Here is a 22,337-nt window from a genome sequence, read left to right on the forward strand (position 1 = left end):
ACTCGCTCGTAGGCACTAAAGAGGATCAAAAGATGGTGGAACGTGTTTAAATGTAGTTGATCAAACGTTTCGATCTTCGGTAATCAAAAAAAAATCACTGAACTATTGAGGGGAGGATGATTAATGAAGGAGAAGTGAATTTTTGTCAATAATATGTATAACGTAGAATCTTTTCGACAGTTGCAGTCGTCTTCGGATATCGTCCTAGCGTTAGATTGAAAAAAAAATTTATTCGTCCTCCCATGATTTTTTCCCAACGATTTAATTTCCATTAATTCTCATTCTCTTATGCATCGTCACACGTCATCTGTGTACCTGCTGCTACTGTAAATAAGGGCACTGTTGACGTTTTATCAATTACAATCCCCTGTAACTACTTCAATGTGTAATCAAGTACAATAATTGTCAACTGCATTAATTCATTCAGTCGTTAATCAAATTAAATGAGTAAAAAGTGTAAAATCAGTTGAGCAACAGTGAAATTATAGTGTAATTAGCGTATAAACTCATCAGTACGAAGAAAAAATTGAGTGGAAAAATGTCAGGCCAGCTTCAGTCGGTGTTTAAAATCCTCTATATAAAATGAAGAAAACAAAATCCGTTGTATTCATTCCACTGTTATTATTATCATTAATTTCTTCATTATTACAAGTTATTGATGATTATGATTATCATTAATTAACAAATGTATGAAAATTTTATATTCACTTTGTGTGGTTGACAATAAAAAAGAATCGTTTTGTAAACTCAACTGAGTGAATGAAAATCCGGAGTTCATTATTACTATCATCTTGCGTAGCCCCAGGGATCCTTCTTCTGGTCCATGAGCGCAACTGAGGACTCACAGATTTTCCTGTAGACCTCACGACTGCGCTCCTTGGAGAATACTTGGTACAGCTTGTATTGCTCTGAGGCTATTGTGTCGGCTAGCTCGATGCAACCTGCGTGCTCATTCATCTCGGACATAACATTCAGAAGGAGAATCGTCACTTTGGGAATGCAGAGGTTCCTGAGCTTTTTCAGTTGGTGCTGGCGTAAAGCGTAATCTGCACGGTCCTCCACATTGTCGGAACTTTTATCGACTAGCCAACCTCCATCCGGGAAGAGGAGGACGTTGAAGAGTAGTTGTTTGACAGCCTGACAGAGAAAAAAAGAAATCAGTTCCACTTGGGGTACAGTCGTTTTTTTTTCAAAATATTTAATTTGAAGAAGAAACGATCTCGCTTCTACTCAATCACAAAACTAATGACAATAAAACTTATCCCCACCTTCGTATGATGTTGCATAGTGCATTTCCACCTGTCCATCTCCGCCTCATACTGAGCTTTTCTGTGATCATAAGCGACTTTCTCAGTAAAGGTCGCGAAAGAGGGTAGTGAATCTAACGGTGAGGGTTTTCCCTGGTGAAAATGAGAGAACCACTCTTGGAAGCCCTCCTGAGCATCCAAGTAAGCCTTGTAGCACAGATACTCCCGAATTGATGCCGATGCTTTGTAAAGAATTTCATTAGTCATTGCCATTTGAGCGACCGTTGTCTCCATCGAGGGATGCTCCATCATAATTACCTCGATTGAATCGGAAGGTATTTTGTTGAAAGCCTTCCTGGCAGCATCGATTTTTTCACAAGTCAGGAAATACCTTCGAAAAATTTAATGATAGATCGGAAAATCAAATAAAAGGGGAACACAAATTCGAAGCAATACTCGTTATTAGTAGATTGACGAAAAAATCTTCACATACCGAATAAGTGCATTAGCCTGCCAGAGAGCTTCATCCCTCTGGCTCTGATAGAAAGTCAACCAGTCGAGTGCCTCAATCTTCTCGATATCGGCCTCAGTGATTTTCCCACTGAGTTCCCAATCCACCCCCTCATCAACATTCTTATGCCTGACATTTTCCACCACCAGTTTAGTAATAGCCTCAACATTCAAATTGGCGTCCTCAGCAGCAGTGAGACACACTTTCCTCATCTCAAACTCCCTGACACCCTCCAGATATCCAGCATAATTGACAATCTGCTCCTCCTGAGGTAGACTAGCTGTGTAGAAAGCGATGAGCGTTGGATCCCCAATGTCAATCAGTACTTTGACATAGCTCAGAAGCACCTTATTGCCAACAGCATCGTCAGAGCTCTTGCCAATCTGTCTGAACAGTAAGACGAGATGAGCGAGGAACCTTAGGAACTGGGGGCCACAATGGGGACTGTCAATCCAGCTCTCGATAACCTCCATCAGCTTCGGTATCTGATCGAGAATGAGGTATTTCTGGATGAGATGATCCGGTCTCATGGCCTCCCTCCTTATACCAGCGTCGTTCGAGGCTTGAAGATTGTCGAAAACATCCTCCAAGGTCATTCTGAACTTCCAGTACTCCTCAGGGAGTTTGACGTAGTTCTTCGCCATGATTCCCTGGAGCTCCGACTCAACCTCGATGTCCATGAGGGTCTTCACGTGGGCCCAGAGGGCGTCCTGCCAGGATGTAGCAAGTGACAGCAATTGTTTCAAATTACCACAGAGGCTCGCGTAGATGCCACGATAATGAGCCCCAAATCTGGTATCCTGTGACAGGTACCAAGCATTCAACTTCCAGAGGAATCTGTTGGGATTCCCCTCGATGGGGAGCTTGGTGTCTGTCAGGGGATTTTGGTAGTTAGGATCGTGATGGGGCTGCCAACCGATCAGGCAAGCTGCCTTCCAGGGCTGCCCACAGTGAATTGCCAGCTCCTGGGCTCGCTGAAGACGTCCACATCTCACTTCTATGAACATTCTTTTCTCGAGTCTTGCGTCATCCTCTTTGTCCAGGTCGTGGAGGGGTTTGCCCTCGCGGATGGGGGCGTCTGGGTCCAGTGATGTTACCAGGGGCCTGGCTGAACCGAAAGACACACCAGTCTGGCGGCTCTGGAGCTGGTGGAGGGTGTTCTCCCAGGCTACTGTTTTGTCAGTGAAGTACTCGATCTTTGGGAACAACGCTGCCTGGTCAATGGCATTCTTCTCCAGCCAGTCGATTATTAGTTGGTATTCTCGGACCTGCAGGAGAAGAGGAGAAAATGTGGATGGATAATCCTGACTAGGTTTAAATTATGCCAATCATTGTTTCCAGAATAGAATTATGTTCATTATAATCTGGACTTCACTCGTCCTCTAAATTAATATGCCATAACTGAAACCGAATTAGGGCGTCGTGGACAGGATTCAATCGAACAGATACAGTAACAAGTTAACCATAACCTCTTACCTGTGATTCATTCTTCAAAAGGTTCGTTATGATGTCCTTCTCAGAGATATTCCTATTCACATCTGTCTCCATCTCATTCTGATAATTAACAGAAGCCAATCGGTTCTGGTAAAGACAGTAGATCAGTCTCCAGGTGTTCCTCTCATTCTCAAGACTGATCTCCTCCTCGGAGAGTTCCGTATCGTTGACTTTCGACTGCATTCCCCTCATTATATCCAACGTATCTGTGCAGATTTGAATAAAATCCGCGATTGTGTCGAATATCTGGAGCTCTGAGGCGTGTGACTGAACAATCTCCAGGAACTCCTGGTAGAGCTTCGAGTTTGCCTTCCTCCAGGGCTTGTCGGACTTGAGGATGATCCCCGTGGCTGCACTGTCGTCCATCATCTCCTGGAGGGACCAATTGCTTTTGTTGTGGGTCATGGAGGCGTCCAGGGAGTCTTGGCTCGAGAAATTGTAGAGTTTCGAGTATTTGGCGAGCTCTGATGGTCGCAGAGACACCGAGAGGTCCAGTTCTGAGGTGTCATTCTTCACTGGGGTCAGGGACTCGCGGGAGAATCTGGAGGACTGCGGGATCTCGGGATTGTTTCGAGTTAATACACTCTGGTGGAGGGAAATGCGTCTTGCTGTTGCTGTTTTTGTACTTAACCTCAAAAGTGACTTACGTTGAAGGTTCTCCTGGGTTAAGAGGTTTATGGACGTTTCCAGGTCCTCTCTGGAGGTGTTCCTGCTGTCCATGATGCAGGGATTTTACGACTGTGGGGGATCACAGGGTTTTCAGGGTTTATTTTCAATGATTTGGGAGACAGAGATGAGACCACCGGTTTCCCACCACATTTGTATACTGGACATTTAAATTTTTGTGTCAATGGGGGACGGTAGAGGACGCTGTTGGGCGGGAAGAATTTGAATTAAATTTTATGTTTACTTCTGGTAAACAACTCGCTGTTACTCAATAAACAATAAACAAAATCATACTTTTAGCAATTTTTATTTCAATAATATTTCTGATATCAAGGACCACTAGATTATTTATTCCATAAATTGGTATTTATAAATTTACAAAATGCTTCATTTTCCATATGCAATTACAAACAAACCATGAAAACACAAAGTTATATATTTTTTTAAAAACTATATCTATATCCGAATGAAAATTAACAGTAAAGAAAAACCGGTGTTTACGTCAGAAAGAACAAATCATTGGTGACAAACGATGGTTGACCAATGCCGATTGATCAACCACATCTGCTTCGTTTATCCCATCCAACACCGTATTCTAGAGGAAGAACTAAAATGTACAGACATTACGGCTATTCCATTTCGATAAATGTTAATTCGATAATAATTACGACTGATTTAAAAAATAAAAGATCAAGAAAGCCAAATTGTAGTGTCTGAGGCGAAATTTCAGTGCAAACCCAGGAATTAAATCAAGTTCTCATGAATGAAGAATTTTCAAGATTATAAACGCAAGATTACGAAGAAATTATTACTATAAATGTGAAAAAACTTTAATGTTATCAGTAAACATCGATTCATGTGAGGGAACGGTTGCTTTGCGTAAGATATCTTTCTCCCTCTTCAAATTGTTTCCACTGAAAAAAATCCAGAAAAAAAAATTTGCCAGAGAAAATAAGATCAATTACTTAATTATTTTTCGCTGATAATCAATGCCAGCCCATTGAATCCCCGCTCCTCATCAATGAACAAAAATTATGCATAAATACTAATGATGCTATCGTCTACCACACTATCGCAGATAGAAACATTTTTAGAAACTGTATAAAATTGGACATGTTCATAGTTTTTATCATCAATCTCTTCTCAATCTCTCTCACTTTCATATACAATCAGCTAAGATAAATCATCAACACGCATTATCACCCCCGAATACGTAGAATATCCCGTTGAAACGGGGAAGAAATGTGAATTGGTGTAAAGACGAGCCTACAATCGAATCAAGACTACGATAATGTTTTTTCAAAAATAATAATCAATAATTGTCGTGATGCGTCCTCAGCAGATGATCTACTGTTGTCCTACTATTTTTTATTGTGTCCTGAGGGCTTCTTTATCTGAATAGATGTGCAAAGTGATTGGTTTTCCTTACTATGAAAAATGGATTTCACTCCCCGCGGGCACTCAGTCTTTCTTTCATCCCCCTCTTTAAGATATTCTCAAGTCAATTTTCCCTTCTGCATTTCATAACTCTGTCGTTCTTTCAATTTTTCGAAAATTCATTGGTGGTGAGTTCTTATCACTCACTCGATAGCAACACGAGAGATCAGGATACTGCGCCTAGTCAGCCAGACACTGAGATAATAGAATAAAATTAGTTTATTAATTGCTCCGAATTTTCTAACGGAAGCAATGGCAACCAATTGGCAATCGAATCTAGTGTAATACAAAACTAGTAAACTGAATAGACTCACCCAAATCCGGTACCGATGAGGAGTGACAGCAGGTTCGACAGAAAGAGTGTATAGAGGACCTCCTTGGAGAACAATCCGTTCTTCCCAACTTTAGCAGTTCGGATGGAGTATGTTTTCCTCTTGATCATCCCCTGTGGATGCTTGAACTTCCAGTCTCTGAAAAATAAAAAAACACATCATAAATGTTGACGAATACTATTTTACACTCTTCTCTAATAAATAAATAAATTCAATTTGAACCCTTTTCCAAAGCAACTCACTTCGGTGGGATTTGATCAGGCCGTGAGCTCCACTCGTCGTACATCCACTCGGATCCCCTCTCCATCAAATCACCAGCGTCCTTGAAATAAAATAAAAGACCTATTACCAGCAGTTTCATTATCACTATCAATAAAAAAATCAATTGCGTCTTAATAAATTCCATTTTCTCATCGAGGCGCCAATAATCACCCGCATCGAGTATTATCAGCATGAGATGTTGGGATATCACCAGAGCAATTCACCGGAGCACAATGAAAAAAAAAGTAGATAATCCCCTCAGCCCTCAACAATCCTTTCGAAATCTATATCAATCCGGGACATATACAGAAGCGACCGGGCGAGTGACCTCGTCGCGTTGGAATTTATTGCTTCGCCGAGAGAAAAGGAAAAATATCGTGAAGCCGGGGAAAATTATCTCGTTCACTGCTGTCTCTATAAGCTATTGAGTCTATTTTAGGCATTTTTAATTAAAAACGTAGTCAAAGAAATTTGGATTGGTGAGGTGCGTTCTCACTGCGTGGGAATGAAAACTTGGCATCAAAAGTGTATAATTTATTGAGTTTAATTTAATTATGACTGGAGCTCTTAGAAGATAATTGGAAAATTGATATGAGATTAGCAGTATAGCTCCTTGAATTTTATTGCAAATCACGGAGAATTCCAGAAAGGAAATTTATAAAAATTATTTCTCCAGTGAATTCGGAGATAAAAAGCCTTTCATTTGGAAGCAAAAGGTCCGTAAGTGTCTCTCCTGGACTAAAACGTCTGAGGAATCGCAGTCAAATGCGATAATTGAGGCTAACAGCCTTCAATAAATAATACAATGTCATGAAGCATAAATATGCACTAGAGTACTCGCTGTATCTACAACATTTCATGCACATGTCTTTCTAATTGAATGGAAGAGTTGAGTTGGCGTTGAAAACGGGTTTCGCGGATGGCGTGAGCGCGGTTTGAAGACGATGATTGGCTGGAAATACAGCTCAATGTGTGCCACGAGCGCCAACGTCTGACTCAACATGGTCAACTTCATCTGAGTCATGATAACTTCAAGATTTTTTTTTCGTTCTCTGCACTCGCCACTTCGAAGAAGAAAAGAGTCCGAAGGACCGGTTCGACGGAATCATGGGAATATTTCTTTCTCTCTGGATGTGGGGAAAAATTGAATTTCACTGTTGCACTTTGGGATTGAAAATAGCAGCTTACCCGGTAGTGATATTCATGTTGGGAATGTATAAATAATCATTTTACATTCGCGAATTCGAGGGAAACTGTCCAATATTCTGGGGATAATTCACCGAGTCAGTTCCACGGTACATTTATCGCCATATTTGCATGACAATCGTTACAAAGAGGTGATGGAATACGATTAGATATCTGAATGATAAAGACTTTCGTGGAACTAAAGCCACCATAATAATCTACGTCATGTCACAATGGAAATTATCCAACCACATCAGCATGTCCCACTATTTATTTAAATAAAGGCCGCAGCCCTTTCCTAGAGGGCGAATAGAATTACGTACAATACGTTTAGTAATGGAGCTCTCAGCACCATTATATTTGTTCATCCACTTGATACCGTCTTTTCTTGTTTATGCACGTGGCGATGCGCACTTGGAAGTCGCACAAATGTGAAAAACAAATTCGAGATGAAAAACGATGGAAGGAAAAATGTATCAATAGGGAAACGATATAACGCTGCAAATTGTTTTTCTTCGACAGCTCGGTTTCCGGCAAATATTTTAGAACCTGAGGGAAATAATGTTTTTTTGATCGAATCATATAAATGTAAAATAAATGGAGAATAATCTAAACCGACATATCGATTATGTTAAACATTCAATCGATCGATGCCCGGGAAATACATTAGTCCAAGGTCATAGCTGTGTAACCCACGAAATAATGTTTAGTCATGTTTTAAGAGTCCCAGTGAAAATGTGATGAATACGACAGTTCTATAAATGCACTAGGGTACGCTCCACTCTCGATTATTCTGGAAAATGCAAAGCTACAGTAGCATACGAATTCAGCGGGCATAGGCTAATCGATTATCAGCCGGCCACAACCTTGACGTTGGTTTTGTTATAGCCAAGGACAACTTCGAGGCAGGGGAAATCATTTAAAGGGGAGGGGGAGGGACTTCAAAGAGAAAGGATAACGGAATTACTGATAGTGGACGGAAATTCATATGGGCGACATGTTTTCTTCAGAAAAACAATGGTAATTGTTGATTGCTATTGATACGGATGTCAAATATAGACGTTGGAAGACATGGAGATAAAAAATGACATGAAGATAAAGAAATTATGACTTGTTGTCCAGTAAAGTGAATGATGAATGACTGAATGGAGTCCGTTGAATTGTAGTGATACAATGACACTTTACACAGCAGAAGATATATCGATTTTCGAATATTTTTTGTTGTTGATTTTAGTCAACTGAAGTCAATGAGTTATGAAGAATTTCCGATGATATTAAAATCGGTCCAGATTCCTGTAACGTGAGGGTTGTTCAAAGATAGCTCATGATAGTTTACCCATCTAGAATCGATGAATCCCAATCGTATTAGATAATCTATATATTGGATAATCACTCTATCCTATCAAAGTCCAATGACATCAAAAAAATTTAATAAAAAATGATGATAAAAGGTTATTCCTCTCGAAAATACTAACCTTGCAGCAACTGTAATTTATGTAAACACCTTTGAGATCGTCATCAGTCGATAGCTCTGTATTGGGGCTGTTCGGTGGGCTCTTTGGGCTAAAACGAATAAGAACACCGTTTGTTATTTCGATCGATTCACGGTCCTTTGTTGCAGTGATAATGCGCTTCGGCGTAGATAACGGCAACAAAGAAAAGAAAATATATGTTATCGAGTGCTTCTTCTTTTGTAGGAAAATAGGATTTTACTCTTTTTTTTCAATTTCCCTCATGTCTCATTGATCTCATATACTTGAAACCAATACCAATATTGCAATTAACTTTCAATCTCACCTGCCCCTCGGGGTGTCTCTTCTGGATGAGGCCAGGGAATGCCTCGCTGATGATTGGGTCGAGTCACGCTGGGCTTCACGAAGTAAACGAAGATACTCTTCGCCACCGCTGCCAAATGGCAGGGGTGTCACTCTGTCAGCGGGCGCGGCTGTCAATTCCACCCATGATTCTAGAAACAAATGTTCAATGAGAACAAGTTCTCATTCATAATGAGAAATAAATAATTGACAATCGAGAAAAAAATCCAGTTGTGCTTCAGATTCTCCGATAATCCTGGCCAGTCATCAGAATTCTTGGCACAGAGTTTTTTCCGCATTTTAATAGTCGTTTATCTACTCCCGATGGTCGCCGACAAAGAGAATTTTTCACTAAATAATGAACGAGTTCAATCAACTTGGGCTTGCACTAGGCTAAAGGCTATTTGTTGTCACGCAAATACGGTTCGATAACCGAGTGAGGTAATGATCATTTTATCATCATGGAAAAAACTCGTTACAATTTTTTTTCATTACTACCAGTTCATGGTCTACATTATATTTATTCGTTATTCAGCCTTCACTTTATCTCGAGTCGTTGGAGAAAGTCAACGCGATGTCTCCTGTATTTATTTTTTATTCATTGTCAGCGACAACAGTTCAACAAAGAACATTCAAATCCAGTCGGTCTCTGACTTATTTATTCCTTTTTCAAACCGAGTTAGATTGTTTAAAGAAAGACATGATTTTTTTTTGAGTTAAAAATAATTAAACAAAGACGCGCATTGTTCACGGTGGCTTCTTCATTCAAGGACGCACGAGACGAAAAACCAAATTGAAAGAAGTGTCTTCTTAATTTGTATACCATACGTAGCAGCCGATGACGCGTAGCAGCACACGTGTCTGACGTTCCCTAACATCAGTCACGTAGTTGTGCCAAGTGCTAGAGCTCGATCGCGTGCATCCTTTCACGTTACACACTTCCACCCACCCCATGTCCTTCAAATTAAACTGGAATTTTTAATTTTAATTTCGGTGACGAGGGATTAACCGGTGATTTATATACACAATTTGTCGCTTTATTTATTTATTTAGTCATTCATCAAAAATAAATGAATATTCGTTTTTACTATTTTTAAGATGTGAGAAAAATTATGAGAAACTATCGTTACAAAATTTTACATTGAAATATTCACGGTATAAAGTTTATAAAATTGAGTACACGAGTTGTCAAATTCGAACAATTTTCCGGTAGTCATTGTGCCAAGTCTATGCTTGACTTGGAAATATTTCAAGCATATCTCACTTCCTGCATGAGATACTTGAAAATATAATTTTAATATCGCCTGTCATAAATCTATAATTTTAATTATTAAACAAATATCGTTGGTTGTCACGATTCTCCCACTATTCTAGTGGTGGATAAGGTATTTTAAGAATGTGAAAGAATCCTGAAGGATCTTGGGATCCAGCATTAAGCTGAATATTTTTTTCTCCACTCCTTGCGCTCCTCAATGGATAAACAATTCCAAGAGCATGTACGATAAACCTCAGGCACACCCGAGCGGATATGCTTCATCTCACTCTCACCTATCTCCCTCCCACTGTGTGGGTACGACTAAATTTAACATTTAATCGTATCATCATTTTATTTTTATTTCCTTTTGCTTCTGGTAATACGCCCTGTGTAGACGGAAAATAATGAATATTTTTCCAGGAGGAGAGTAATTACAGAATAACAATGGGAAGAATTCATTCAGCAGAAGAACAAAGGTGGACGTTGGTAGAAAGTTTCGTCTTTAAATATTGAAATGTAATTGTCGGGAGCTTTTTGGGGGGAACTTTATGACTCACATAAAAGTTCTAATACTCTCAGAGCGAATTTTGGAAGAAGACTGAAGAACACTTCCACTGAGATAGAAACATTACATTGTTTATATGCAGCCCTCGTTTTTTTAAGAAATAAAATCTTCACTTTTTCACTGAATAATATTTAAACAAAACATGGACTTATAAACCATCTTTTACATTCATCTCCACCGTATCATTCCCAAGTTTCATAAAGTTATAATATTTCTAACGCAAATTTCCGCAAATTCACCGATAGTAATAATTTATTCCTCGTGAAACTGGAGCCTGGACGTAACAGTTTCCACTTAAATCAGTCAATCGTATCGGCCTTCATCTTGGATTATCAATCCGCCCCCCACAATCCACCAAGAAAAATTATCTACTGCGACTAAATTTTTTTCGTCTCTCAACCCCTTTGATCCCCTCGTCATTGCTCTATTTAGTCCCTGGCGCTTGTGCTTCGATTATCGCTATTTCTTGTCTAATAATTATGCTTTCGTTTGGATCTGCATATCATAGATTCCATCGCTGTCACCAAGAGCTCATGTGGCTCATGTCCCCCAGCGCTTTACCATCTCGCCCTTTCCTTTTCCATCTGTCATTAATTTTGCTGGAGCTCTCATTACTTCCTCATGGTCTCAGATAAGATAAGCGTTACGTGATGCACTGCAATCTCAATGATAACGCAGTGTCATATGGCCACGAGTGCATCCATGTGCCATTAAAAATGGGCCGAGGGGTAGAGGGGAAGATCATATTCATGGCCTTGATCACGTTCTAATTATTCTTTCAGAGGTTTTCCCCTCTGAAATTCGATTCCATGGGTTTATTCGATACAATCGACGTGTCAACGTTTGAGCATTCATCAGTGACTGGAATTTCCGAGTGGTGCGACACGAAATCATCAGCTTTATTCCCATCATTTTACGTAAAGCAGGAAATTGAAATATGAAAACGAGATGCCACGATGCAGGAAACAACAAACCGACTGTTGATTGGAGCTCAACGAAAATAGGGGAATTATTTTCTGTAGAGGAGAGTTCGAGTGAATCGGCAAAATGAACATGTACTTTTTTATGGAAGAGAAATATTCAGTAATAATTGTGGAAGAGTCTGGAAAATTATGTGACACTGTTTCAATTGAATTGTTCAGTGTATTTTTTCATTCTTTTCACCCCTCATGAATAAATTATGGAAATCCCTTGAACTTCCGGAAAGTTTATTTTTTTTTATCCACTTGTGAGAACGTTCTTGAATATAAATATTAATTTTGACAGTTCTAGGGAAGAACATTTATTATTCCCGGCAAGGGTCATTTATTTCGAATAATACCAATTTTTCCATCACTTGTTGGGGTTTTTGTGGGGAAACATCAAGTGGAAATCATGTGGATTATAAAATCATTATCCATTGTTTGATAACTAGTGGAAAATTGAGCGTGACCGAACGAAGATTGTTCGATCACACGATGCACTACATTTTCATCAACTCATGTTAACAGTCGACTAGAACACGTCATACCCAGTAATAATTTTCATTTGAATCCCATTATTTTTGTCGTAAAAATCAGCGCATAAAATTTGATATCCTCGCGTAATTCTCTTGAAACATCCAAACCCATTCTTAATTTTTTTTATCATTGACGCATTACCATTCGTAAAATAAACCCGATCGATTCATCGCTATCAACCCCTTCCCTCAAGACTTCTATTTTTTGTTCACCTACACACGTGTCAAAGGACTGTAACAAAAAATAAAAGACTGGAGACTCTCGTACGTTCGACAAAAACCTCTATAACTCCAAATTAAATTGTTTATACAAAAGCAATTGCCAAAATCTTTATTTCGCCCCCAAAATTCCTCAGCCACCCCCTAAAGCCCTTTCGCGAAAGGAAAACGTTATTGCGTTTAATGGCAAATGTCCTTTGGAGCTTTTTCAATACAACGAATGCAAACAATGAAAACTTCATTCGAATCAACAATTTCCCAGCTCCGCGTCCCATTTTCGAATATCATTATGAGCCAATTAACCCCAAAGAGGGCAAATGTCCTTTAATTGAAAAAAGCCAAGTATCCAGGCAAAAAAAAATGACAAATATTTTATTCCCCCAAAAACACACTCATTTGTTTTTCCCAATTCCGTATCTCCACAGGAGACTCATCACCTATTTATTATCACGACATCAGTCAACACTTGCATCAGAATTTCGATTATTTTCAACTGCGCATTGACGTACCCCTGTACCAAAGGAGAAAGACAGTGACAAACCCAATGAACTCATTCAATTGCGGCGCAAAAGTTTCAGATTTGTTTACAATACGTCAGTGTCTAGGCGGGTAAAATCAAGAATGCGAGGGCCCGCGAAATGGCGGTCAGAATGTGACAGCTGTGGCTCAACGAAAGCCTCTCATAAGGTCAAACAATTGCTAGAATCTGAGAAATTCTACTGATGGACAATACTCACCGCCGAGACTCTCGTCCGACGTGAATTTCGCCGTCGACGACATTTCTCTCTGCCACACTTCACCCCTTCAACAAAACAACCAAACTGTTGGTGATTGCCTGCGTGTTATTATTGTCAGACGAGGGCTGGAGTTTGGCAGGATGACTGGAGGTAATCCAGACGTGGAGATTGCGGATGAAGTAATCTATTCGGTGATTTTTAGACGACGTTCAACGGTGGACGACGCACTTGCAACGAGTTATTGAGATAAAATGCTGGCCAACCAACAGACGTTGCTTTGTTTTGATGAAACATCAACAGTGCGCTGGCCACCCCCACTCTCACCAATTCTAACGTCAGAATAGCTGAGGCACTAACCGAGATATTGGCCAATCCCGTTGGAACGATGCGATCGTGCCGGAGAGCACGTAAATACTGACAACTGGAGTCAAATTCAGGGGCTTTTTTGTTGAATGGTGGATGAAGAGGGGGTATTCAGAGAACAGTGGCTTCTTGAAGATGTTGGGATGTGCTTGGCTTGTTGGTCAACAATCACTGCTTCCTGACGAAGAGAGTAATTGGCGCCGATGGGGGGTGTGGGTGGTGGGCGTCAGGAAATGACGTCATGAGCGATTCAAACTTTCTGGGAAAAATGTGGAATTTTTTATTGACGTTTTATATTCTCCAGGATCGTCATGACGTTGATGCAAAATAAAATGTTTCTTTATTTACCGATTGAAGAAAGGGGACATTGCCCTCATTCCTGGAAACAGCTGATTGTAGTGTTCCAGAGAAATCGGTTCCTGGAAATTCTGTCATGATTCTCGTCCATAAACTCACTTTTTCCTCGAACCCTGGGATTTATTCGAAGAATCAACTGCGTCGACGAATAATTAAAACAGCAAATGCAAATTGTTCGGATGAGTCTCTCCTGAAAATCGCGGAGTATGAGGCAGAGCCAGTAACGTCACTGTCGTCACCTTTTGCGTAGATCACCTCCAGCGTTACAAAAAAAGGTGATTACGAAAATCTTGCAATCACTTCACTATTTGATTACTGAAACACTGTCCGAACAAGCACTTCAAATCCAGTATTTGCGATTATCCCCCTCCACCGCCGCCACCACAACCGCCGAGTTCAAGCCGACCTTTGATTGTCCCCAAGTACCACCGAAATTGGCCTCTCCTCTCCCGGCGAAAGCAAAAATTATTTCAAACATAACATTGTAGTCCTCCAGGTGATCTCCTCGCGTCCCACCCATAAAAAACACCTGAAAAATTTTTCAATAAAAATACTCGAGCTCTGCCACGGTGGCAGCACTGCTTGGTCACACGCAAAAGTGAAAGAAAAACATTGTATTAGTATTCGCCAAGTTATATGTCTGTCTCCAAAGATCTTCCCCGTTGGGCATCTTGATCGCCTCTGATTTTGCGTCTCAATTGAATCGCCCAAGGGCAGGAGTGCATCCCCCACGAGCAGTGAATCATCGAGATTATTCCAGAGGGTGAGTGGGTGACTGAAACCCTTTAAACGTTGTTTTTTGTCCGAATCAGTGGAGGGGCTTTCGTGTGGGAGTGTACAGAGACAAAAATACGACAAAAAAAAAAGAAAAACCAAGAAATTTCGTCACAGAATCAATCAGCCATTCAATTGTTTATCATTTTCTCATGAGGTCTGAGGTTAAGGTGTCACAAAATTATCAAGTTAGCCCGGTATTTAATGATTTAGCCCAAAATTGACGGTGATTTGTCAACAATCGAGGAGAGAGACATATGCAGAGTTTTGTGGGAGTTGCAAGCAAATGGCCAGACTCTCCTTTATTTTCTTTAGTTTATTATTCGTTGTCTCAAGGTAACTTGACGTAAATTCTCACCAAGGCTGAATTTTTGTCGACTCGAAACTTTTCCCTCACATCCAGACATTATTCACTCGTTGGAGTGTCGGTGGTACCGAATAATCGGTTTATTTTCGAGGACGTCATCGAGGTGTGGATAAATAGAATTATCATTGTACATTTGGGACATTGACAGGTAACAATTGTTATTGCTGGGCATGAAGATGAAGATACCGACTGGAGGCTCTGGTAATGGTTACTACGGACATGAGAGTGGAGTTATTTCATATCTTGATAATGTGGAAACTGAACCGGACATCCCCGGAGGGGAGAATGGCGATTTCTCGGAGTATATGTGGATGGAGAATGAAGAGGAGTTTGATAAACAGGTGAATATAACCTTAATGGATACTTGGAAACTGACTAACTGACTATGGATGTTCCTCAAGGTGCTGGAGCAACTCGAGGAAGACGAAATGATGGAGCAGTGTCTAGAGGCGATGCTGGAGGAGGAGCGACAACACGAGAGAAACCAAACCTCGGTGGCCTGGTGTAACGCTGTGGCGGGGGAAAATAGTGAGAATGAATTGTGCCAGCAACTGGGAACTCTCAGGGTACACGGAGAGCTCGCCAAGTCTGTGAGTTCAATTCCTCTTGATAACCTAATGCTAATAATGCATTCTTGAAAACCATAAGATTTGAGGAAAATCGTCGTACGATTTTTTTAAGTGATAAAAAATATTGCCACATTCTCTCTTGAGGAACGTACATTACGCAACAAGTGCGGTAAAGATTGTTGCACGAGTCAGAAAGTCTATACTGTACACACATTACGACCTGCGTTATTTTCCATTTACTGTCCGGAGTAAAGGAATTTTTTTCTAAATTATCCATTTCAGAGTACATTAAATCCGAACGCCGCTGAGTTCATCCCATCATTAAAAACCTCCGTAAGTACGTCATCGGAAATAACCAGTGATTCGTCGTAGAAGGGCCGCTCACCAATAAAAATAATTAAATACAAAAGAGAGTAATGAATGAGACTCGTTAGAGGCTGGTAACTAACTTGGGTTCAAAAACCCCCTCGTCGAGATAAAAAAAACTGACTGAAAAGCGAAAAAAAATAACAAAAACCAAAAAAGGACTAAAAAAATACGAATAGAGCCATTGCAGTAAACTCGAAGCCTGTTTTCTTTTTTTGTTTAATCAGTGGAAAGAAGATATCTCTTACTGGCAATCAACAATCTTTCTCAGGCAATTTACACTAACGCTTGCCACATTATTATCCCATAGATCAGTCTCTGTATCAAAGTAACAAAATGAAATAACAAAAAAAATAATAAAACGGTTGAAATGACAAAAAAAAAACAGTGGGTAGAATACTATGAAAATGTACTTAACGGCAGTAGTTGTCAATCAAAAAGAAAAATAATATTGATGAATAGGGCTCAGGTGCACGAGTTCTTGAAAAGCTATTGATACTTTCTAGCATTCAGTTTCAAAATCCCTCTGCTATCTTATTTCTGGAGTTTAGAATATTTTTCACCTTCTTTTTATTCATACGATAGCTCTTAAAGTCCTCGTTGGGCTGTGAATGGTGGAGAATGTCGATTTACCAATTTTTAAATGATACTTTTATATGATTCTCATGAAATTTTTATTACTTACAAAATACTTTTGAGGGTACCATTATTCATTAGTGGTTTATGTGACTGAGAAAGGTTCGATGAACTTTATCATTGATAAAATTCTCGTCGTTTATTGAATTTGCTTTTTGGAATTTTTATCTGCCTGTTTCTGGGCTTCCATTTTGTACATTACGAGTTACCCGAGTGCTTTGATTTTGAATTAATTAATTATGTTGTGAGGCCACTATGCTACGAAGGGTAAAATTCGTATTAAATATTTCTTTTACCCATTGACTACTGACCCAGTCTATAAAAGGCTATAATTCTGTAATGTTTTTTATGCAAAACATTTTGTTTGTAATGTCCAGATTTTTCATTCACAAAATTCTATAACAATTTGCGAAAAATTCTATAGAAATGTTTCATACGTATTTGCCTACTTCAACTCACTGTTATTTTATCGTTGTTCATTATATTTCTGCTGCAATAGTCCCGAAAGTAATCTGTATGTATTGAGAATCATTATTGTAATTTTATTGAGAACTGGTCAGACGATTATATTTCTCTAGCGACGTTTAAAAAAAATTAAAACATCGTTTTTTAAGTTTCAAGAATGAAGGTGCATGCTAATAATCATAAAAAATTTCAAATGAGAAAGAAATAAAAACTAATAAAATTAGTTAACTACAGGAAAGACTAAAAACCATTGATGTGAGACATTGAATATATTCTAGAATTTTGTTATGGAAAAAATAGAAGTATTCAACTATTGTTTTTACAGCTCATGTCACAGTTACATTGCACATTTTTTTATTACATTTCAACGAAGATAAATTAGTCACTCGCTGAGGATATTTGTACGCGGCCTGACTCGATTTTAGGAAATAAAATGTACAAAAACGATAAAATCAAATTCTGTAGGATAAGTAATGAAGTGAAAATATTTCTTGCATGTTTTGAGGGACAAAGAGATGAATTTAATTGATAGCAATCATTGCAACTACTTTAAGTGGTTACATTATTATCAGCATTTGTGAATTTGTCACTTCATTTTCTTTTATAAATAGCATTTAACATATAGTATAGAAATAAAAAAAAATATCTATAAAATACCAATGATATGATTTTTTTAATTCCTCATCCCGTGAAAGCCTGTAACATTCGTCGGTCAGTGAGAACACAACATAATGTTGAAATGAGGAAAGACGTTCATACCGACGAATGGCACATAAACATGATTTCACAGACTCCTAAATTCCCACCTTACCGGCTTTTTCTGCCATTTTTTATTTGTCCAGTGGCAATGTTTTGTTTGTATTCCACCGCCATCAACCTAACAAAGAATCGTCGTGAAAAAGCCCACCAAGCCGCTGATAACCGAAAAAAATCGGGACTATCCTTCCAACAATGGCATCAGTCCAAGACAGTGAGTAACCAAAAAATCAAGTTCCAGGCCCCAAACCCGCCCTTGCGAGGTTAACCTTCACGTTATAACCTCACTTACTATCTCCTCCCTCCCAGTCCCAACTAATCTCAAATAAAACTTGGCCTTCCAGGATTGAAATTAAAACGAGAGTCCTGCGATACGTGGAGCACACGAGAACAGCTGTGCCTGGCGTCAAGTGTTCTAAAATCCGGTGACCAGAATTGGATATCAGTGTCCAGGTCCCTGCGCCCGTTCGCCGAGAAGGAGGCTCTGCGGCCGCCAGATTGGTTCTCCCAGAAGTCCTGTGCAATTCAGTACGCGATTCTTCTGGAGAACGCAGACACGCCAAAGCGAAAGAAAAGAGAGAGTGGCGAGACAACGGGCGAGTCGATAGTTCGCCGGCTGACGCAGGAGAGAATAACAGAACTGGGTCAGATCTTAGCTTTCCAGAGGGACGAGTATCAGCAGTTGAAGCACGAAGTGAATCTCCTCCGATCAGGTAATATTTCAGATGAAAAACTCCAGAAAATGTGGCAGGCGATTGAGCAGGAGGAGAGAGAAGCAGAGCAAAAAGCAAAAGCACATACAGACTGGCTGGCAAAACGTCAGCAAAAAAGTGAGGTTTCTGCTCAGAGCACCTCCAGAAAGAGCCTGGAGGCGCCATCAGACGTGCCAGAGCTCCAGGAGCTCCAGCCAGAGACAGAGGAGGACCGAAAGAACCGAGGTGGACGTTCCCCCCTGCTGACGAGCCTATTGAAGTCCCCTAGTCCCACCACACAGATCCAGAATCCTCCTTCAACAGCCCAAACCACATCCCCGACAATTGCAAGCCTGTTGGGGGGAAATCCAAAAAATCCAGCTCCCCAGATGTCTACAACATCTGCCACCCAGCTCCATCACTTCATCACATCGACCCTGGCACCATCAGTATCGGAACGACCCTCTGCTGGGGCCCCCACACTTTCCATGCTTCTGGAATTACCTTCCAATCTTCCTAGGGGGAGCATAACTAATCAGACTTCGTTAACAGACTCTGGAAGAACAAAGCTCACGAATCATGTAGCGAGTCCAATTCCAACACCAAGTCCAGCGGAGGAGAACATGGTTCAGATCATCGATAACATTGATGAAGTCATTGGTAAAGATAAGCTCCCGGAGGTGATAGATAAGGACGAGATCAATGAGATCATCGGGGACATTGAGGAGCTGATTAAGGAGGAGATCACGAAGAGTCCTGGGGATGGAGCTGGAATTATAGAGACAATTTCTGCTCCTGTGGAGGAGAGTAAAACTGGGAGGGATGTGGAGTTGACGGTGTCTTCTAGCTCCCCTCCGGGTGAGGAGGTTGGGGAGATTGACCAGAACAGTTCCAGCATTGCTGAGATCATTGGAACAGCTGTTGAGGAAGAGAAAGTGGCTGAGGGAGAGGGAAAGACTGAGGAGGAGAGTATGGAGGTGGAGGAGGAGATTGACAAAGGGGAAGAAAAAGAGGAAAAAGTCGAGGAGGCTGAGGAGAAGGTGGAGGAGAATAAAGGAAATAGTGAGTCTGAGGAAGGTCAGGATGGGAATAAAGATGAGGAGAAGTCTCCGGTGGCAGATCCCGAGGGAGAGGGAGAGAAAGAAGAAAAGGTGGAGGAGGATGATAAGAAAAATGAAGAGGGAGAGGAGAAGAGTGCTGAGGAGCCAAAGGGGGAGCCTGAGGAGAGCAGCAAACCTGAAGACGATAAAACAGGGGACCAAAGGGAGGATAAGGCAGGGGAGGAAAAGGAGGAAAAAGAGGAGAAGGAGGAGAAAGATAAGTGTGACGAATCTGAGGAGAAGGTGGACCCGATTGAAGACAGTGAAGAGCCTTCAAAGGAACCTGAAAACGAAGAAGTGGAGAAATCTGCGGTTAAGGAGGAAGCCCCTCAGGAATCTGAAGAGAAGTCTGATGCAGTTGAGGAAAGCCAGGAGGAGAAAACTGATGACAAGTCTGAGAAGTCTGAGGATCAGGAGCCGGTGCAAAATCCCCCAGATGTCAATGGAGCTGGTCAAAATGAAACGACTCCTGATGCTGAAGAATCGAAGGAGACTGAGGAATCCAAAGAGCCTCGGGAGGCCTCCAAATCCCCTGTGATCCCAAAGGAGAAAATAGATGTGAAGGAGGAAGAATCGAAGGGACCTGAGGAACAATCCCCCAAGACCGAAGTGGATGAGGAGCTGGAGGCCCCAGTGCTGCCGAGTGAGCTTGAAGAGCTCCCTCTGGATAAACGAGGGAAGGAGGAGGAGGACGAGGCAGAGGCGGAACATGAAGAAGAAGAGGAAGAGGAGAAGAAGGACCCGAAAGTGGAGGTGAAGATCGAGCGACAGGAGGAGGAGGAGAAGACAGAGGCTGGTAATTCTGTGAAGGACGAGCCCATGGAGAAGTCAGACAAGCCAGAGACTGACGAGAAACCTGAGAAAGAGTCGAAGGGTGAGGACGAGATCAAGAAGGAGGAGATCAGTGCTGCTGATGATACAGACGTCGACGAGGAAGAGTCCTCACTGGCCAAACTTCCGGCTGGCCGAGCAATGAAAACGTACTCCAAGAAGCAGAATGTCGTTGTTGACAGTGAACCTGAGACTGAGACCAGTGATACTGCTGAGTACAAGATTTGGAAGAAGTCGATACTCCTGCATTACAGTCGTTTGGCCACTCACAAGTATGCTTCGTTGTTCCTGAGGCCTATCACTGAGGATCAGGCGCCTGGGTATCACTCGGTGGTATTCAGGCCCATGGATCTGTCGACTATTAAGAAGAATATCGACAATGGTACCCTTAGGACCAATATGCAGTTTCAGAGGGATGTTATGCTCATGTTCCAGAATGCTATTATGTATAATAAGTCGGATAGCTTTGTTTATAAGATGGCGGTTTCAATGCAGGAGGAGTGTCTTCAGAGCATGCAGGTAAATTTGAGATTTTTATCTTTATTTCGGAGATTTTTAGGCTGTTTTGGGGAACATGGGAATTATTGGTGAGAGATGCATGGATGGATTGAACTTTCCTCTTGCAGATTCTGGTCGAAGCAACGGGCGAAGGAGCCTTCAGACGAGAGACTAGAACTGCCACGAACAGCAGTTGTGAGAGCAGTGACAGCAGTATCCTAAAACGCAAACGAAGCCTAATTACTCCGAGTCCTCTCGAAACCGAGAGTCCGAGAATGAAGAAGCGAAGAAAATCGGAAAACGATTAGATTGAGAAAGTTTAAACTCCCAGTTCCTTGTACAGATTCATTCGATTCATCCAGGTGACGAGACAACTCGCCTCTCCATTATTTTCTATTGTTTTTTTTTTATTTGAATATGGCGGGCACTGAGTGACGCATTTGGTTGTAAAAATAACCATAAAATTATCAAGTTTTCGGTTCTTTTTTGTATAAAAATACAGTTAAGTTGTAAAAAGAGCTATTTATTGAGGAGATTTGACGATGAACTGTGACTGGGGAGATTCGCAGGGATTATTTGCCGAGGAGGAGGGAAATTGTATTTCTACTCAGGGACAGAGGAGTCCCTCGGAATATTCTGTGAGATTTCTCGTTGAGTCTATTCAATAAAAATTATTTCATAGAAGTAATCAATTTCCCTGTCAACTACGATTCAATTATTTTTACTGACATTGTATTTTTTGACTGAATTTAGATTAGTTTAATCAGGTTTGCAATTATTTGATTGCAAGGTTTTCTCCCAATTGAAAATACGTGACGAGGGAGATCAGCACTTCTGGGCTGAGGATGAGTTGAGCTCCATAGAATCCAATACCAAATTAAAAAAACGGAAAAGAAGACACTCTCTTTCGTATCGAAATCAAAAGTTCAGTAGTCGATCGCGAATCCCTCAATCCTCCAGCTCCAGTGGCAAATTGTCATCGACGAGGAGTGGACGACGGAGGAGAAAGCGGCGAACAGGAAACCCTGGGGACATCCCTACGAATTCCAAATCCTCAAGATCCAGTATTCCTGTTCGAGCGAAAATCGCTATGACCTATCCTCTGAAGAAATTCCGACTCAAGTTCCAACGCAAATGATTCGATGTCGACCAATGAATCATAATAATTAAATCAGTGAAATGAATTCATGAGTTATTTTTTTCTTCTCATGTGATTTCTAAATTTTTATTTACAAAGTATTTCCAATTGGAAGTTAATGTATAGAGATCAGTGAGCTGACTACTGTTGTCTTGCGATAGTAGTGTAGAAAGGTATTTTGAATCCACATGATCTCGTGGGTCG

General features: G+C 40.7%; 5 protein-coding genes across 7 annotated transcripts; 3 read left to right on the top strand and 2 right to left on the bottom strand.

Annotated features, from left to right (window-relative positions):
- Window positions 1–601: 601 nt before the first annotated feature.
- LOC135168458 (nuclear pore complex protein Nup107) lies at window positions 602–4,094 on the bottom strand. The gene is made up of 4 exons (XM_064132661.1): window positions 3,235–4,094; window positions 1,741–3,026; window positions 1,269–1,638; window positions 602–1,137 (listed from the first exon to the last, which is right to left on the bottom strand). Exons 1-4 carry the CDS (start codon window positions 3,970–3,972, stop codon window positions 787–789), a joined length of 2,745 nt encoding a protein of 914 aa, XP_063988731.1. The 5' UTR covers window positions 3,973–4,094; the 3' UTR covers window positions 602–786.
- Window positions 4,095–4,209: 115 nt separating this feature from the next.
- LOC135168470 (BCL2/adenovirus E1B 19 kDa protein-interacting protein 3) lies at window positions 4,210–14,231 on the bottom strand. The gene is made up of 7 exons (XM_064132684.1): window positions 13,933–14,231; window positions 13,222–13,843; window positions 8,931–9,099; window positions 8,609–8,696; window positions 5,930–6,009; window positions 5,670–5,825; window positions 4,210–5,550 (listed from the first exon to the last, which is right to left on the bottom strand). Exons 2-7 carry the CDS (start codon window positions 13,262–13,264, stop codon window positions 5,499–5,501), a joined length of 588 nt encoding a protein of 195 aa, XP_063988754.1. The 5' UTR covers window positions 13,265–13,843; window positions 13,933–14,231; the 3' UTR covers window positions 4,210–5,498.
- Window positions 14,232–14,458: 227 nt separating this feature from the next.
- LOC135168471 (polyadenylate-binding protein-interacting protein 2) lies at window positions 14,459–17,778 on the top strand. 2 transcript variants are annotated; one of them, XM_064132685.1, is made up of 4 exons: window positions 14,459–14,704; window positions 15,231–15,423; window positions 15,484–15,672; window positions 15,934–17,778. In XM_064132685.1, the coding sequence occupies exons 2-4, from the start codon at window positions 15,253–15,255 to the stop codon at window positions 16,021–16,023; spliced, it is 450 nt and encodes a 149-aa protein (XP_063988755.1). In that variant the 5' UTR covers window positions 14,459–14,704; window positions 15,231–15,252; the 3' UTR covers window positions 16,024–17,778. The 2 variants fall into 2 exon arrangements, with proteins under 2 accessions (XP_063988755.1, XP_063988756.1); XM_064132686.1 differs by lacking the exon at window positions 14,459–14,704 and adding an exon at window positions 14,741–15,051.
- A 64-nt stretch (window positions 17,779–17,842) lies between these two features.
- LOC135168456 (bromodomain-containing protein 8) lies at window positions 17,843–21,687 on the top strand. Of its 2 annotated transcripts, none has more exons than XM_064132642.1 (3): window positions 17,843–18,137; window positions 18,219–21,016; window positions 21,124–21,687. In XM_064132642.1, exons 1-3 carry the CDS (start codon window positions 17,858–17,860, stop codon window positions 21,301–21,303), a joined length of 3,258 nt encoding a protein of 1,085 aa, XP_063988712.1. In that variant the 5' UTR covers window positions 17,843–17,857; the 3' UTR covers window positions 21,304–21,687. The 2 variants fall into 2 exon arrangements, with proteins under 2 accessions (XP_063988712.1, XP_063988713.1); XM_064132643.1 differs by having other exon boundaries at window positions 17,932–18,088.
- LOC135168472 (uncharacterized) lies at window positions 21,509–22,197 on the top strand. Its single transcript, XM_064132687.1, has 2 exons — window positions 21,509–21,633; window positions 21,786–22,197. The coding sequence occupies exons 1-2, from the start codon at window positions 21,538–21,540 to the stop codon at window positions 22,131–22,133; spliced, it is 444 nt and encodes a 147-aa protein (XP_063988757.1). The 5' UTR covers window positions 21,509–21,537; the 3' UTR covers window positions 22,134–22,197.
- The last annotated feature ends 140 nt before the right edge of the window (window positions 22,198–22,337 follow it).

Source organism: Diachasmimorpha longicaudata, chromosome 13, assembly GCF_034640455.1.
Source record: "Diachasmimorpha longicaudata isolate KC_UGA_2023 chromosome 13, iyDiaLong2, whole genome shotgun sequence".
Classification (NCBI taxonomy): Eukaryota; Metazoa; Arthropoda; class Insecta; order Hymenoptera; family Braconidae; genus Diachasmimorpha; species Diachasmimorpha longicaudata.